This window comes from Panthera onca, chromosome C1 (genome assembly GCF_046562875.1).
Source record: "Panthera onca isolate mPanOnc1 chromosome C1, mPanOnc1 haplotype 2, whole genome shotgun sequence".
NCBI classification, from domain to species: domain Eukaryota; kingdom Metazoa; phylum Chordata; class Mammalia; order Carnivora; family Felidae; genus Panthera; species Panthera onca.
Genome location: NC_138346.1, coordinates 72,883,216 through 72,902,046, shown reverse-complemented (window position 1 = coordinate 72,902,046; position 18,831 = coordinate 72,883,216). Strand labels below are relative to the sequence as shown.

General features: G+C 35.0%; 1 protein-coding gene across 24 annotated transcripts in view; it reads right to left on the bottom strand.

Annotated features, from left to right (window-relative positions):
• Positions 1 to 1,159: 1,159 nt before the first annotated feature.
• Positions 1,160 to 18,831, bottom strand: part of BAZ2B (bromodomain adjacent to zinc finger domain 2B) — a 434,969-nt gene continuing 417,297 nt past the window's right edge. For 19 of the 24 annotated variants that reach the window (XM_078451217.2, XM_078451213.2, XM_078451220.2 and 16 more), the window contains 6 exons: positions 16,405 to 16,715; positions 15,882 to 16,017; positions 12,096 to 12,242; positions 6,528 to 6,793; positions 6,131 to 6,274; positions 1,160 to 2,664 (listed from right to left, as the gene is read on the bottom strand). In XM_078451217.2, the coding sequence (XP_078307343.1) occupies positions 2,511 to 2,664; positions 6,131 to 6,274; positions 6,528 to 6,793; positions 12,096 to 12,242; positions 15,882 to 16,017; positions 16,405 to 16,715 (1,158 nt within the window). In that variant the 3' untranslated portion in view covers positions 1,160 to 2,510. The remainder of the gene's footprint in view (positions 2,665 to 6,130; positions 6,275 to 6,527; positions 6,794 to 12,095; positions 12,243 to 15,881; positions 16,018 to 16,404; positions 16,716 to 18,831) is intronic. The other 5 variants (XM_078451224.2, XM_078451227.2, XM_078451231.2 and 2 more) reach the window with 1 other exon arrangement.

Genomic DNA, 18,831 nt, shown 5'->3' with positions numbered 1-18,831 from the left:
TGATCTCACAGTCCGCAGGTTTGAGCCCTATGTCAGGCTCTGTGCTGACAGTTCAGAGCTTGGATCCTGCTTTGGATGCTGTGTCTCCTCTCTGCCCCTCTCTTGCTGGTACACTGTCTCTCTCTCTCTCTCTCTCTCTCTGTCTCTCTCTCTCAAAAGTAAATAAACATTAAAAAAATAAATAAAGGAGCCAGTATTTACCAAGATTTCCTTTTTTTTTCAGGGACATTTATTTTTAAAAGAAAATTATCACTCTTGAAAAATTGTACTTTGTGTGTTTAAGTATTTTATTTCTCATTTATGAGCTCCTCAGACACCAGACATATTATTATCAAGCTGCTTATATACCATCTAATATAAATTAATGTAAGCATGTATCATCCCTAAGGCACAACACCCCCATGAAGAAGACTCCCCATGGAGCATCTGGCAGTTCAATAAACACAGAAACCAGACACTTTATTCACAGCACCACCTTGTTCTTTTCTTCGCATAGTCTTTTTGATGAAGCACCAGCCCCTTAAGGCATCAGTGCAGTATATGGTTAACAAAAACTGACATATTTACATAACAACAGCTGATTTTCATAGAAGTCTCCACAAACAATCTAGAAATTTTGGAAAATACTCAGTGGCTTCGAAGCATTTTAAAGTTAGTAATATTTTCTTCAAAACTTTTCTACTCTTCCTTCACTATTAAAACCATTCTCTAAGGACATCGTCTCAGGACCACATCTTCACTAGGCTGTACGCTCCACAATGGGTCTGTGCCTGTCTCGTTCACCACTGATTCCTCAGAGCCCAGCAAGGCATCAAATCATATTTCAAGAATGCTTGAATTGGTAGCTCACGACTTATTAGAGTAATTCATAGGATCAACTTTGCTTATTGACAACTGGGTTATATGTCTACCAGTAGAGACATTTCTCATTCAGAACAAGACTTTTAAAATGTATTCTAAAATTTTCATATTGAAAATATGAAAAAAACAAACAATAAAATGCTGTTCAGAGATGCAAGTCACAACATTTGACTTAAAACCACCCTCCTCCATCCAGCCCACTGTCCTTTGAGCTACAGTCTGTTGTTCCTCCTTTATGATTTTGAAAAAATCAAATTTAAATGAACATTTTCAGGCTCATTAAGAAAAACTAAAAAACTAGTTTGTAAAAGTCTTTTATTGTATCCGTGCCACACATAGTAGTGAAAAATAACACTCCTAAAAAAAAGAATGCTACCTTTTTCACAACATTTTATTTTAAATAAAACTTCAAGTACTCTTACATAGGTACAAAAAAAATTCTGATCTATTTGCCTCCAACAGGCCACCACAACACACAGTAGATAAAACACAGTGGTTACAAATGTCTTTTAAATTTATTTCTGAGGCAAGGCAAATGGGAAGGAAATGTTTCTATGAAAAAATACTGTGTGTGTAGGAAATTGTCACAATTTTATTCCACATGGATACAAATGATTATACTTTAATTTAGGCCCTGGTGGCTTAAAATTATATAACAAAATAGAAAAATGGAAAACTAATATCCCCTACACCCTGTTTCAAAGGCAGGCACTACCAAGATCAAGGAGACGCCACAGTGTTGGTAGAGGATAATTACTGTACAAGCTGTATAGCTATAATTACCTTCAGACTAAAATAAAATGCTACAATCCTTCTAAGGCGTAAACAATAATGTCTCCAAACAATATATACACATAATACATATTTAAAACAAGACTTAATATAAACAATAATGAACAGTATATACATGTCAATTTTTCTTCACTGTCTTGAAATACAATTTAACTACACAAGTGATGCAGCAACATATATATATATATATATATATATATATATATATATATATATATATATAAAAATGTACTTGTAACTCTACAGTAAAGTTTATTTTTGGTGCTTTATAGCACATCAGTGTAAACAGTTTAACTTGGCTTTGTTTTATATTTTAAAACATTCCTTGTTGTATTTTCAAGATTTAAAGCAATTTTCTAGTTCTTCCTTTTCACAGAAAACGAAGATTCTGGATGTGGTTTAATCATAAATAATTCATAAAATTAAATACATTCACTAAAAAATAAACTACAAAGTAAAAAAATGAAAAATAGATATTTATTGAGAGGGAAAGGAGAACCATTTCCCACATTAGAGCTCTGGTGTTGAATATTCAGTGCGATTTGATATATTTTAATTGCTATTGCACTATAACACCCTTTCCTTTGAAAATTCTTTGGGTGTGCTTCCCTGTTCTACCAAAGTTAGCTGATAAATCACACAAACCAATAACCAAGGGCCTTGGTTGTTGTAGGAGTGAAGCCTTTAAAAATGGTATCATTCTTCTGATACTTTTTTTTTTGTTTTTTTGTGATGCTTATTTTAAGGAAAAAAAAGTCATTATGTATGTGCCTTGCACATTTATGTAAATACAGTTCACATTGCTGGTCTCATTTGTCCTTGTTTAAAAGGAAAAAAAAAGAGAGGTTATTATAACTTCAGCTCACTTTGAAAATATCTGTCCACTTTTTTTCAAAATACTTCCTCATACTGTGGCCAGCTCTGCCTATATCAGAATCATCTTCATTAAATGTTTCACAGTTGTCAAAAACAAGCCTGACATCTACAGCAAAGGTTTCAAGGTTTGGATATCTGAAAGAAAACACATGATTTAGAGATTGTGTTTACAGGGTGGCTTTCTTTTATCAACAAATGAAGATGTAATAAAAGGTAAAAGGAAAAATAAAACTGAAAGAAAAAAAGATTAGGATAACTACATTTAAACTGACAGAAAACATATTGTACTTTCTTATAGATAAGCATTTAAAAAATTGCATGTGTTCTGAACCATGTAGTTAAGATTTAAAAAGATTAAATGGAAAAAAACCATTTCTCTGAAGATCAAGATATATTTCAACTAACTAGCCTTTTTCCCACATCCAATTTCCTGTCTGACCTGTACATAGTTCTCCGTCCCAAGACTCATCCCACTTGACTGATTTATTAGTTCCTCTGACCAACTGTGGTACCCTATCATTCATATTCAAAAATATTTAGTTGTGGGGCACCTGGGTGGCTCAGTTGGTTAAGCATTTGACTTTGGCTCAGGTCGTGATCTCACAGCTCGTGAGTTCGAGCCCCACATTGGGCTCTGTGCTGACAGCTCCAAGCCTGGAGCCTGCTTCAGATTCTGTGTCTCCCTCTCTCTCTGTTCTTCCCCTGCTCACGCTCTGTCCCTCTCTCTCTCAAAAATAAATAAACATAAAAAAAATATTTAGTCGCAATAATGTAAATACTTCCTATGCACTGTAAATGTTATACTTGCCCTGTAGCCTTTACACACATACATCTCAGGACATATTGCTCTGTGTTAAATCTGCCCCATTTCCCATTTCTGTTCTTTTCTCTTCAAATGTGCTCTTTTGCTAAAGCACTGGAGTGTGATAATCCAAAACAAGCCAAAAAAAAAAAAAGTACGTGTTATCCCTTCATCAGAGGTAACATTATGAGGACCTGCCTTTCCATAAGAAGCACTGTGGCTTCAAGTTCTTTTTTGGCAGAATAAGTCCAATCCTCTTTCTCTGTAAGAACATGGAGAAAAGAACAGAAAGGTGAATGAATCTGCCTAAACTCATTAGTTAAAAAAAAAAAAAAAAAAAAAAAAAAAAAAAAGAGTGGTTTGTTTGAAGCCAACTGAAGCCAAACCAATACAGTTCACAAGACGGCTTCTGGAAATTCAAATTAATTCTAGCTTACGGTAAGCTAGATACTAAAATAATTTACCTATTAGAAATACCCATGAAGTACACACTGAAGCTCTGAGACCTGGGAAAGTAGAATTATTTCTTTGATGGACTGTCTTGTATAGTCTTCCCCTTCTTCCCACTTCCATTCTACTATGTGCCGTAATAAAAGGAGTAACTTTTCTCTATCTGCAATGGGCTCACCAAATTAATTCAGAACTTATGTCACCTCACCTATTTTCCTGTTCTTCTGGGGATTATTTTTTAATGAAGGCAAATTCACATAAAATAAAGTTACCCATTTTAAGATGGCATTTAGTACATTCACGACATTTACTATTACCGTTTCTATCTAGTTCCAAAACCCTGCCATTATCCCCAAAGGAAACCCTGTATCCATTAAGCAGTTAACCCCCATCCCTCCCTATCTTGTCTCTGGCAACCACTAATCTGTCTTTCTCTGTGGATTTATCTACTCTGGAAGTTTAATATAAACGGAGTCATACAACATGTGTGGGAATAATTTTTATAAAATATTTTAAGGTTACTTTGAGAAATATTTACCTCTTTAGACTGTTCCTTACTGTAAGAGAAGGTTAATGATTTTTGCTGGGGAGACTAGAATTCTGGTGAAACAAATACTATTCTTATGTCTTGTCCCTCTTCCTTTACAGAAGGATGGAGCAGTATATGGAACCCAGAAAGAGTCGCTAAAGTAGGTACTTCCTCCACTCTACTTTATACATTTCTAGTTTAAACATTTGAAATAATGTTTATGAGTTTTGGTTCCAACTTATTAGTTTGGGTTTAATCAAACAACTTGGATTTAGAAGGGTTTGAATCCACTAAATTTTGCCTCCCACACAGCTGGCATCACGAACAGGATTATAGAGAACTGCTTCCCTCTCTCTGCCTGCTTCTGCTGTGACTTCCTCCATTCACCAGGCATTCTGCCTTGGTGTTTATTTTCGGGATCTGGAGGCTTAGGTTGATCCTCCATCCAGGAATTGGAGACACATGTCAAGTCTTTCTGTGTAAGTCTTGTCGTGGCCATGTTGATCATAGAGCCCATGATGCTGCCCACCTAAACATCTCATTGTTTTGAAAGAAAAAAGCTAAAGAACTAGTTTATATCCAGACAGCAGCCATTGCTTTTTGGTTCACATTAGAACCAATAGTTTTAATAATTTTAAATGTTTTCTGATTTGGGGCAGATCCCTTCTATAATTTTTTAAAAAATAAAACAAAAAAGACATAATCTTTTGAAAGGCTGACATTTCAGTCTCCAAAGAAATAAGTTAATCATTTGATCAGTCTCTCAAATCCTTTCATACATGTGAGAAGGACACTGATTATTAGGAGTTAAATTCTACTTAACTCTTCTACACTGAATGTAAATTATGGAGCACAGTGATTTTCACCAAAAGAACATTTAAGAGGAACTAAACAACATACTGCATTGTAAGGATAACAACACCACCACCACCACCAATAATAATGTGATTAAAATCTATCTTACGGTTATTCTTCAATGTAAAATTCCTTCTTTCTCCATATTTTTTGTGACCTTGCCTGAAATTACGGTCACAGGGTAGATTAAGCTAAACCAGTATGAAGGAGTAAGAGGAGCAGAGGAGAATGGAGAAGAGAACACACAAGCTCCCAGCTCCTGGCCACTTACATGGGGGATGCTTTTGTGTGGGCTTATTTGGTAAGTGAACAGCCTCATTTTTGTGGCTCCAAAATGGGCCACTGTTCAGAACCAACTCAATTCCACTAACAGCTGCTACTTGCTGGTAGGAATTTGAAGTAGTCTAACCAATATCATTAACTGTGGCCAGGAAGTCACTTTATTCTTTGGGTAGGATCACAAAGAGAATGTGGTAGAGAAGAGCAAATAGTAGTTTTCTTTCACATTTTAAGAAGTAAATTTTTAGTATTCTCCAAGACCTCACAAGAAAACTTTTAATATTTAAAATTTCCAATGACCTTCTCTCTCTACATTATAACAATCTGAAAATATTACAATTTTTATTAAATCCACACGAGATGTTATCAATATTCCGCTGATGTATGATAAAAGCTCTCAATTATGTTATTTATTTACTTACTTTGGGAGACTTCCCTGTTACTTTTCTTTACCTCTTAGGCTGGGTCAGGTGGCCTTCAATGTCAAAAGCAGCTTTATCACACTGCTTTTCCATTGTTCAAAAAATTCTAATTGACTTGTCTAACCAAACACACATACAGACAGACATATACACACACACCCCTCCAAAGGTAGGGCTTTTATTTAATGTGTCTTTGGCTCACTAGAGGACTACCCAACACATATTAAGCATTCAATAAATATTGAATTGAAATGATTTACTTACTGCCCACTACTTAATTTCTCTCTAATTGTGGAAAAATCCATAGGCTTCTTAATAACTTTCTTATAACCAGGAACGAGTTTCAAGTTTACAGGAAGTAGAAAAGGCCACGCATCCTCATGAGTTTCCATTTCAGTAAGGATCATACTAAAAAAAAAATAATAATATTTGAAGTCAGTATCTATGCTTTAGAATTATCTATTTTTATTAAAAACTTAGCTTTTATAATCCTTCAAGTAAAAACAATGCAAATTCATTTATTAAAAGAGATGAAATACATTTACTGATATTGTAGACTGTACATTTTCCTATCTGTCAAAAGTTGTCCAAAAGTCACCTTTAACACAGTGGGAAGTTTCTAAACAAAAAAATGAGTACGTGTGTCTGAAATAATTAATACCTGCAAAGAGCGAGGTCTTTGGAGTCATCTCTTTTAGGTTTCTTAACAGAAGTAGAACTTTCCTGTTTTGACAAGTTAATAGAAGTGTTTTCCTCTATTTTTCTTTTTTTCAGGTCTTTGTTTCCTCTTTTCAGTGAACTATTTGTAGATGCAGAGTCTTCATCTTCAGTATCCCCTGTTAAAGTTCCTTTCTTGCCTTTCTTTGACTCATTAGTCTTTTTTCCTTTGACATGAAGTTTTTTGATTTTTAGAGTTTGACCACTTGCCTTTAATTAAAAAAAAAAAATAAGAAAATAACCATCTACAGACCTTTTATTACTTTAGCGGCACCTGGGTGACCCCGCTGGTTGAGCATCCGACTTTGGCTCAGGTCATGATCTCACTGTTTGTGGGTTCAGGCCCCGTGTCGGGCTCTGTGCTGACAGTGTGGAGCCTGGAGCCTGCTTTGGCTTCCTTCTCTCTCTGCCTCTCCCCCCCTCACGCTCTCTCTCCCTCTCTCCCTCTCTCTCTCAAAAATAAATAAACATTAGTTTTTTTTTAATTATGTAAGTCTAACAGGACAAAAAGAATATTATCTCTGATCTAGAAGGCTGATAATTTTATTTTTAATAGAGATTTATGAATTTGTTTTCCCATAAGGTTAAAATCTAATAAAGCATGAAAAATCTATCTTAAGAATTCTTAAAATTCGAAGATGTTGATTTATGGTAATCTATCTTTGGTACTAAAGAACTTAGCAGTATTCCTTTAGTGTAGTCACTAACCAAACGAGTTTAAAGGTACAAAAGGACTATCTTTGAGAACACAGTTAGGAACAAAGGTGAAAATGAACAAAAATATAGACCTTATTAATAAGATACTTGAAGAGGTAGTTGAAAAGCTAGGCTAAAACATGAAAAATAGCTCAGAAAGTGTCAAATAAAGGAAAAGTCCTTTATATGTGATTAAATCTACTGGAAATTGATATATCTCTGCTTTTTTAAGATAAAGAAAAAAAAACATTTGCTATGAAAAGAGAGTTCCATAAAATTGTGGTTCTCAGGTGTGAATAAAGCAATGGTGAAAAATGAGAGAGAGAGAGAGAGAGAGAGAGAGAGAGAGAGAGAATGTCTGTTTTTGCAGAAAACAATAGACATAGTATAAAAGAGATCACATTTGAAATTTAAGGTTACGAATTCTAGCTATAGCTCTGTCAGTGACTAGCTATGGAATTTGCACAAAAATGTCTGAGGCCCTATTTTGTCATCTGTAAAATTAGAAAAGTAAGCCACACAATTGGTAAGGTCATTCTAGCTCTAAAATTACATGAACAAAAATCTCAGTGTGGCCTTCTGCAATGTAACTACAACTGTAGACAGCACATTGATGTAACAATGAGCCCCCATCCTTCATCTAGAAATAGGGAAACAAGTCTGTATTTTGAGAGTTAAATGTTATAATAAATATAATGGATCCTAGGAGAGAGATAGGCAGTCACTGGTAATGCACGATTTTGTTTTGGTTTTCCAGAATAGTGCTAACCTTCTTTCAAAAAATGATTTTTTCTCCTACCCAGACTGTTAAAAATTCTTAGACCGCAGAGTCAGATATTTGGTCTAGGCTTAATCTAAAGTTGGCTCTATTCTTGAAAGAGTTGGCTGAAAACATTACTTTGGAGTATTTCATATTAATTTCTTTGACAATTTCATGAACTCTGCTATTAACATTTTAAAATAATTGCTCTTAAGCAATTAAAATTATTTGGTTCTCTATTGGGAAGTTAGAAATATAGTTAAGGAGATATTTTAATTGCCTGAAATAATAAAGCAAACTATCAATCTGATACCTTCCCCATATCGTATCAAAGAATCACTACCCCCTTGTCACTAAAATAATTAAAATGTTTTACTAAGTCTCCTTTCCATTTAGTTTATTAATTTTTATTCACTAATATCTGATATTCTGAGTTTTCATATAGCCTGACCTTCTAGCACTCTTAAATCATAAGAAAACAGAAAGAGGATGCTTAATATAATGATGAAAAAGTCCATTTAATGAAGATTAAATTAAGTTAGATTGAATAATTATGCCACTTAACAAGGACAATATTTCATGAATATGGGCCAAAACTTCTAGTTCTTTATGTGAACTAAATTATTACTTGGGATAATTTTCTAATAAACTCATAACTACAGTAGGAAAACATGAAACTTAAATCACAGAATCAAAAGGTTTTTGTGATGTTTCAAAAAGACAATGAAGTTTATACATTTCTTTAATAAATAATGTTTATCAGCTTGCCTCATTACACTGTACACATACACATACACACACACACATATATCTATATATTATATTTTCATTGTAGAAAGAGAGACAGTATGCGAGTGAGCAGAGGAGAGGGAGAGAGAGAATCTTTAATTAATTAAATTAATTAAATAATGATAAATGTATATTAATAACATTAACTTTAAAAATCTTTTTATGGGGTGCCTGGATGGCTCAGTCAGTTAATCAACTGACTTCGGCTCAGATCATGATCTCATGGTCCGTGAGCTTGAGCCCCTCATTGGGCTCTCTGCTGTCAGCGTGGAGCCCACTTCAGATCCTCTGTACCCCTCTCTGTCCCAAAAATAAATAAACATTAAAAAAGTCTTTTTACATCAAAATCAAATGTTTAATATTTTTATTGCTATAAGAAATGTAACATCTAATTCACTACATTAAATAAACAAAGAGAGCAGAGGCTTAGAAATCTGCATTACATAAAAGCACTTGGATTAGATCACAGGGTTTAGGATTCTTAGACCACTGCTTGAATGGAGTGATATAATTTAAGCAAATTTACTGAAAATAAACCTCCTATAGTCTACCAGATGATTAACAAGAATTAACACACCAATTTGTTAGTAATTCGTGAAGCTTTAAAGAAGATTTCTATAAGTTGACAGTTAAGAAGCTAAAACATAATTTATGTACAACCAGTGAAAATTATTATTGAACTACACTTAACTAGATAGGATAAAATAATCAAGTAATGAAAAATTAAGAAGTGATTACTAGCGAATATAATGCAAGGCAGAACCATCTGCTATTTTATAAAATATAAACATATAATAAAAGAAAAGATATTATATATTATAAAAGTAAAATATAAAATAAAATATAAATAATACAAATAAAACGTAATAAAGTATTATATACATATGTCACCAAACTTTAAAGTCATAAAAACTCTCACACACATGACTATATTTGATCTTCTAAAACCTCTATAAATTAGATACTATCCCATTTTACAGATAACCCTGAAGCTAAGAATGTGGTCCAATGTTTATAAATCAGGGAGGTGAGAAAAACCACCAAGGGACCGAAAAAGAGCAAAGGCAGGTAGACAACCAGTTAAGTATGGTATCTTAGAAGCCAAGTAGAAGCGGGGTTTTAAGGAGAGGAAGTGCTCCACTCTATTAAATGTAACTAATAGGTTAGATGAGGTCAAAGCACTGATCACTGAGTTGAGCAATGTGGAAGTCATTTGTGGTCATAATAAGAGCACTTCTGGAGAAGCTGTGGAAGTACAAATCTTACTGGAGTAAGTTCAAGAGTGATTTGGAGGAGAAAAAACAGAGAGAACCAGAACAGAAAACTTTCCACAAGTTCTTCTATAAAGAAAAGGGGGAAAATGAAGGCAGTGGAACAAGGAAGAAGTGAGGCCAGAAGAGGGTTTTTGTTTAGTTTTTTCAAGATGGAAGGAAGGAGGCTGGATGGAATGTTAGTAGGCTGATGAGAAGAACCCAGGGGAGAAAGAAAAACTGATGATGGTGCAGGAGAAGAGAGAACTGTTGGTCATACTCCTAAGGAAGTGAGGGGGGGGTGCCTTGGGTGGCTCAGTTGGTTGAGCACCCAACTTTTGATTTTGGCTCCAGTCATGATCTCACAGTTGGTCATGAGATTGAGCCCCACACTGGCTCAAAGCTGAGCATGGAGCCTGCTTCAGATTCTCTCCCTCTACCTCTCTTTGCCCCTCCCCTGCTTACATTTTCTTTCTCTCTTGCTCTCAGAAGAAGAAGAAGAAGAAGAAGAAGAAGAAGAAGAAGAAGAAGAAGAAAAAGAAGGAGGAGGAGGAGGAGGAGGAGGAGGAAGAGAGAGGGGATGGGTTCCTCAAACCAACTTAGAGCCACTAGTAGTTCATGGAAACAGGAGAGAAAGGAGAGTATGTAAGCACACATACAGGAAGGATGGTGGATGTAGTGGCAAATTCTTACGATCTTTTCTTCTGGCGGCTTCTATTTTCACAGGGAAATGGAAGTAAGGTCATCAGTTGAGAATACAGATGGAGGAGACAGAGCTGGAGGTAAATCATCAGGCACCATTAAAGGCCTTCTTAATGACTTGAATTTAAAGGGCTGGGTGTTTATTCCAACCACATTCAGATATAAAAATATAGGTGCTGGAGAAGTCAAAGTTGGATTAGCCAGAATCATGGTTTTCCTAAGTGAAAGAGCGGCAAAGAGGATAAAGGTGGATACAGTGATTATGATAATGAAATGTTGACACATTACAAGCTAGGTTAGGAGAAAAGAAAGGACCTGAAGGGGGAGGGGGTCTTCAGATAAACGGTGAAAAGGTCTTCAGATAAACGGACTGGAGGCCAAAGGACTGTTGGAGTTAGAGTGAGAAAGGGGGTAGACAGAAGAGAAAGGATGTGGTGAACAGATGCGTGTCTGGAATTTACTTTATGGAGAGGCAGCAGTTACTGGTAATGATTAATGATAGCTAGTGGTCAAGAGATTAAACACGGGAAGGGAGTGCCCGAGTTAGGAAACACCTAACAAAGACTCTGGCCCTCAGTACACACTGACACTTTCACACTTCTTACTTCTTACTTTCTAATTCTATTATCATGTTGCTTCTCTTTAATCAATCGGTATGAGTGTCCACAGGTTTCTAATTTAAATGTGACCAGAAAGTGACTTAAAATATATATGCTTGTTACCATGACCTAACAACTTAACTCCTTAGATATATACCCAAGTGAAAACATTTATTCATACAAAAACGTGTGTATGAATGTTTCACAGCAGCATTATTCATGGTAGCCAAACCATGGCAACAACCCAAATGTTCACTAACTGAAGAATGGATAAACAAAACGTGGTATATCCATATAATGGATTATCATTTGACTATAAAAAGGAAGTACTATTACATGCTAGGACATGAATGAACCCCAAAAATATTGTGCTAATGCAAGAAGTCAGGCACAAAAGGCAGTATATTGTAATGACCAGAATAGGTAAATCCATTGAGACAGAAAGTAGACTAGTGGTTGCCAAAGGCTAAGGGGAGACGAGGAATGGGGAGTGACTGCTCATGGGTACAAAGATATACTTTTTTAGGGTTGTGAAAATGCTGTGGAATTAAATAGTGCCAATGGTTGTACAACTTTGTGAATATTATAAAAACCACCGAATTGTGTACTTTAAAAAGGTGATTTTTATGACTTATGAATTATATCTTTAAAAAATCTCCATACGACTCTGCATTTTGATTTGGCAATTAAAAAATTTAGTGTTAGATCAGTCTTACCTTAGCAATGCAAGCTGGACAAAACCAGTCCCCATCTGGTATGGTTGTAATCTTGGGTCTATGGCAGTATGTGTGACAGCCTTTGTCACAACCATCACAAAGCAGGAGCAGTTCTTCATTATCTCCCTTTCGACAGATCTGGCAATACTATAATACATGAGAAATCATTTAAAATTAACTCTCTGCTATGAAGAAGAGTTATTGGGATATTAAACACACCATAATTCCTAATTTATATTAGTAACAAACATTCCGCTTGCTAACAAATATACAGTAGCCATACACATCTATGTATCTCTCATTACACAGATATGGACCACATGACGGGTGAGCAGTTCAATTGGGGTAAATGCACATTTCGGGTACACTGCAAAGAACAAAGCTAGAGGTTGAATGCCTGCACACACTTCAGAAGCATGTACACATTAACATATGAAATAATTAACATGACATCAGAGCACATAAAGCAATGAGTAGCTTTAATACATGGTGTTTTAATTTTTAATGTATTTCATCTTTTGCTTATCTTAGTATCCTCATGATATCCTGAGAAAGAAATAAGTAAGAGTTAGAGTAATTTTTAAGATAAAAAATAGGAAACTTGTATTAGTATCAAAATTACATATGGTAATAAAAAGATGACCCTATATATTGACTAAGTTATCCATCTATTTTTTGTGATTGATTAAAAAATGTGTCCAAACCAGAAAACTTTGGAATTCAACCCAAATCAAACAAATGTGTCACAAGTGCAGAAAATGGATCCCACAAAATGTAAAGAGGAGAAAAGTGATACAATAAATTAAATCAAATAATTTAATTAGTTATGATTTATTTTGTAGAACAAAATAAAATTACTTCTCTGTGAAAAAGTTTCTAATGTCATTAAGAACTTTAAAATCTATAAGGAGAGTTTTCCCCCCATGCATGCATATTCTGTATAACAAGTTTCACAAAGGGAAAGAAACAAAGTCAGATAAGAAAAACTTTCAGGATGGCTTTATAAACTGTATTTTGACCTTTAGTTTATATTCTCAGTCACGGTAGTAAATGTCTTGTAGTAAATGTCTTGTAATCAATATTTTAAAAAATGGAAACATTTAAACTTTAAAGCATACCAATTTAAAGTTATATATTTATCCTCTTAAAAACAAAATAGCTTAACTGCTCAAACTTATTTTTAAAATTTTCAATATAACAGTAAACCTTAAACTGGGAAAGTCTAAAATAGTGTTATATAACTCAATATGTACAATGATAGCTTAAAAATTTTATCAAATTGCAGATACACACTCTTCAGCTTAAAAATCTATCAAATATATGTAAAATACATAACACTAAAATTGGCATGTGTGCTAGGAGCAAAAACAGCAGAAGTTAACATTCCAACAGTAAGTATTTATTTTATGACCTTTCCTAACACCGTATCACTAAATACCTCAGCATGGTATTATTTCTCCAAATTTAAACTACAGCTTTAAAACTTCCACTGTAAAAACATTCATTGCGAAATAACATTTGGAAGGTTATATTTAAATCCCTATAACAGTAAAATGAAAACATCAGATTCACGAACATTAAGTAAATTCTGTTTCTATAACAGATAACTAAAAATACTATAAAGTGTGTCTTACATCTCACATTTATGATTGAAAAATAAAATTATTTTCTGATACTTATTAAGAAAGGATGGCAGTTATCAAGCCTATAACACTTGAAAAATCACAGCAGTAGCTCATAATATGCTAGAGCAAATGTAGAGCATAACAGTAGATATTGCGTATGCTTAACATTACCAACAATATAAAGCAAACTGTGGACAGAGAATTATCTAGAGGCAGATTATGATAGCTTCTTCTTTTCTTGGTAAGCCTGATCTCTGACAAATGAGGAATATCTAAGGGTAACTGAATACTTTAATTTTGATAGGATTTGTTATGAGGATTAGTATAGGCACTATTACATTACTAGTTAACAGTTAAAAAGTGCTCATTAATCTTTGAAAATGAAACTATGCCTTCTTTCAAAGATCGTTTCATAGAAAATAATGTATTATTAAATATTAAAAAATGAAGATTATAACATGAAATTAAATAATAAATGTATATTAATAACATGCAAAACAGTTTACGAATTTGCTAAAAATGACATAAAGCTTTTAACTGCAGTAAGTATACTAATGTAAAGGCAGATTTTGGTAACAAGCTCTGGGTTTCTATATATAAATTACAACAAAACTGACCACACTGCAATGACTATTATGGTATGAGAAAAATAATGGTTTGATGTAGGAATTCAATTGTTTTTAATCATTACAGCCTAGATTTCACTGAATAGATTTCTCCAAGGTGATTTTAAAACTGGTTTTAATATTAAATTCTAGAAGAAAAATTCTTTTTGCCTGGTAAAAATGCTACCAGATGAACAGAACAATGCCTTAAAATTTATGGTAAATCATAATATGGATTGGAAAAGACCTAAAAATGAGAAGATTGTGAAAACTGCAGATTCATTATTCCATGGATATTTTATGAAGAAGGGAAAAACCACAGAAGAAAAAAAACCACATTTTTTTCTTCACAGAAGTAAAGAAAAACCATATTTATTTGTAGGAATGAATTAAGTAGTCTAAACTTAGAGATGAAAATGAGGGCAGGAATGCTAAATTATTTCAGGATCACTTCTTTTCTTTCGAAGTCATTAATAAAAATATATCTCAAATGTTTGGATTTTAAAGCTAATCTGTAATTCAAAAGCAAATGATAAATTAAGCCATAAAATTTCACATATTATAAATATTTCTATATACGATATATAAGAAGCAAGAGGGACATGAACATGACTTAAAATAAGTACCTCCCTGGAGGATATATGGAATATAGCTTTTATTTTGAGTATACTGTATTTGGTGCCTGGTACAAAGTAGAGGCCACTACAGGATAATAACTACTTGGGCTTGAGCAAAGAGGTGAAAAACTAGTTTTTAACTGTGAGTGGAAAAAATAAAACATCTATTCTTCTCATCAGCTATATCCCATGTCAAATATACAACATCAAGTGCACAAACTAAGAGCTCTTGCTTATCGTGTATTTACTAATCTAAGCATTTCTCAGCATTACAAAAGAAGAAAAAGAAAATTGATAGAAATATAAAGACATTTTAAGAATGCAGTGAATGGCTGTGCCTGGGTGGCTCAGTTAGTTAAGCGTCCGACTTTAGCTCAGGTCATGATCTCACGGTTTGTGAGTTTGAGCTCTGCATCGGGCTTTGTGCCGACAGCTCAGAGCCTGGAGCCTGCTTCACATTTTGTGTCTCCCTCTCTCTCTGCCCCTCCCCCACTCATGCTTTGTCTGTCTGTCTCTCTCAAAAACAAACATTAAAAATTTTTAAAAAAAATATTAAAGAATGCCGTGAATGTCTGTAGCAGATAATGTTAGCAACTGGAATGTTTACACGTGTGAAAGGGTCTTCAAAATATTTAGATTAACAGCTATTATGTTGACAGAATACAGAAAACAACTTCAGTCAGAGTTATAAACAATATTCAATGGAATGCGAATCAAGATTTAAAAAAAATAAGAGAACACATTTGGTAGGTTCCTTCAGAGAGCTCAAAATAAGGAAAAAAGTATCACACTAATACAGTATTTAAGAATTAAGCAAAGTGTCAAGTAAAGCATACATTATTTTGACAATAAGTAATGTACAGTTAAGAAAGATTTAGAGGTTGGGAAAAACAGGACAAAGTAAATTAGTTATAGTATTTCTTAAATGAAAACACTTACAACTTTCATAATTGATTTTTCCCATGCTATTGATTTCTGTAACTGCTGAATGCACAGAGCTACCTGTGCAGCACTGCGAGCTTCTGACAATGCCCTTCTCCATACCCTGAGCCCTGGAGCAATATCCTCTTCAATTCTGCATTGAAATATAGAAAAATTAAGTAGGTCATATCCATATTTATGGTCACTGAATGTGAAACAATCATCACACTGAAAGCCAAGCAATGACAAAAACATGTAACAGCCAATAAGAATAAGGTTTAAGCAACTAAATTTGATGTAGTGCACAGACTGTGGCTACGTGCCTCAAAGCTTAGTCACAACCAGGTAAATGTAAGATCACTTTGCAGGATTATCAACGCACATAACAAAAAAAAAAATGTTTTTACAAAGCACCATGCAAATAGCATGATCCATATGGATCACAGACATACAAGAAGATACATAGATAACAGGCAATAGAAAATAGGCTCCAATTAGCAAAGAAGCACAATAATTTTTCAAGTTAATCTCAATAACCTACCCGTCACCATCACCACTAATGGATGGTGCAGGAGCAGGGACAGTAACTGTGCCCACATTATCCAGTTTGATCTGAATGGTGGTACTTAAGGGGCTCTTCAGATACCTTCTCTCAATGTTCCGCTCCAAATCAGCCAGCCTGGTTACAGCTATATCTAGGGGGTTGTCACTCTTCCGTTCTAGTGCATGTGCACTGCTTTCTTCTTCGCCAGTACATTCTCCATCATGCTCCTTGCACAACTTAGAAAATGACTTATGTTCAAAATATACCAAGTCCTCCCTTTCTGATGCAGGCTCTGGACACATCCAACCCTATATATCAAGAGAATAATGTTATTATGGTTTCCTCTTAAAATGCCTGATGGGTGAATTACCTGTACTTAAAATACAGCAGCAGACACCAGCTGATCTCAAGGATCTTTACTGAAAATTTTTACCTTGTGTTTCCTAATGCTAGGTAGAGACAAGAACAGAAAATTAAAAGAAACAGGTGTAAGGAAGGATTGAAGAAGAAAATTTAGTAACTTTTGATATGAAAGGTATAATGAAAAGCAGCAAATATTCCAAAGGACTTACATGCTTTTGATTTCGTGGGACCACTTAAATGAAAAGCTCTCAGTAGTCTCTAAACTTTGCTCTTCCTTTCCATTTTCATTCCTTCCACCACTCTTCCATACAGATCCTTGTACTTACCATTTTTGCTTCAGCCACACAAGCTTTGCCGAAGCTGTTACATTTGTCTGTATGGCTTCTCCCTCTTCTCTTTACCTACCTAACTCTACTCATCCTGTAGCTCTCATGTTAAAATGTAGTTCCTCAGGGAATTCTTCCCTGATGTCCTTTAGGAAGTGAAGTCTCCCCATTACAGGCTCTCACAGAACCACAAAATACTCCATAGCCTTGTGATAGTCCCAATTTTACACTATGAGAGCAGGGGCCATGTCTGCTTTTAGTCACTTTATCTCCAGCATAGTGAAGGCAAACAGACGGCACTTAATATAGAGATGTCGATTGAATAAATGATCTTACAACTCAGCTTGCTTATATCAACCTTCTAGCTCTAAGTCCTTCAAAGATTCCCTACTATTTAACTATTCCCTATATTTTTACCACAACATTCAAGTACCTCGAGCTACCCTTTCTTTCATGTTCCCATTTATGCATCCCCCACTGCAGTCAAAATCCATGACCTGTCACTCCACAAATATGTTCTGAGCTTCCTGATCCTTGCGCTCCATTCATGCTGTTCACTTTTCCTGGTATGGCATTCCCTATTCTGGGACTGTCAAAAGCTTCCTCATCTCAAGTTCCAACTCAACTTCTACATGAAATCTTCCCTGATCGCTCCCATATCACCACCAGAAGTCATATATTCTTTTACTAAATTCATGTATGACTGTATACTTCCCTGCAATCAGTTACTAGATTCTGCAGAGATGTATACATCTCTTGTCTCCCTATTATATGACAAGCTTTCTGAGGGCAGAAACCACCTTTTATCCCATTTTGTGATGTCCACTGACTAATGTGGAATGGGTACATAGTAAATAAAAAACAAAATGAACACTATCCTTTTTATTAAATCTCTTTAGAGATAATTACCTTGTCTTATATATTGGGATGAATTCTTCCTCATTATATTTAGAAAGGACATTTATATTTAGAAAGGGTGAAATTATGAATAGTACACATAAGTGCACTAGGTACAACTCGTGTCAAATGTCCTCATTCTTTTTTTTTTTAATTTTTTTTAATGTTTATTTATTTCTGAGACAGAGAGAGACAGAGCAAGGGTGGGGGAGGGGCAGAGAGAGATGGGGACACAGAATCCAAAGCAGGCTCCAGGCTCTGAGCTGTCAGCACAGAGCCCGACACAGGGCTCAAACTCACAGACTGCGAGATCATGACCTAAGCCGAGGCCGGACGTTGAACTGACTGAGCCACCCAGGTGCTCCTCAAATGGCCTCATTCTTATAGTTTGAAAGGGACCCTACATCCCACTTAAAAAAAAAAATTCCAGGGCGCCTGGGTGGCTCAGTCGGTTAAGTGTCTGACTTGGGCTCAGGTCATGATCTCACGATTGAGGAGTTCCAGCCCTTGGGCTCCTGCTGGCAGTGGGAGTCTGTTTGGGATTCTCTCTGTCCACCACTCCCCCACTTGCGCTTTCTCTCTCTCTCTCTCTCTCTCTCTCCAAATAAATAAGTAAACTTAAGAAAAAATTTCCACTTAGCTACTGAAAACACAGCCAAACACATCTAAGCAGCCAATAATGTGAAAGGGTCAGTGCACTAAAACCTGAGTGTGTCTCCAGGAAAATGTTTCAGGTCCATGTTCTGACTTTATACATAAGTTAGAAAAGCATGATGATATGCTTTTCCAACCAATAGCCAATCAGAACTGGCAAATTAGATAGAGGGAGGGAAGTTGG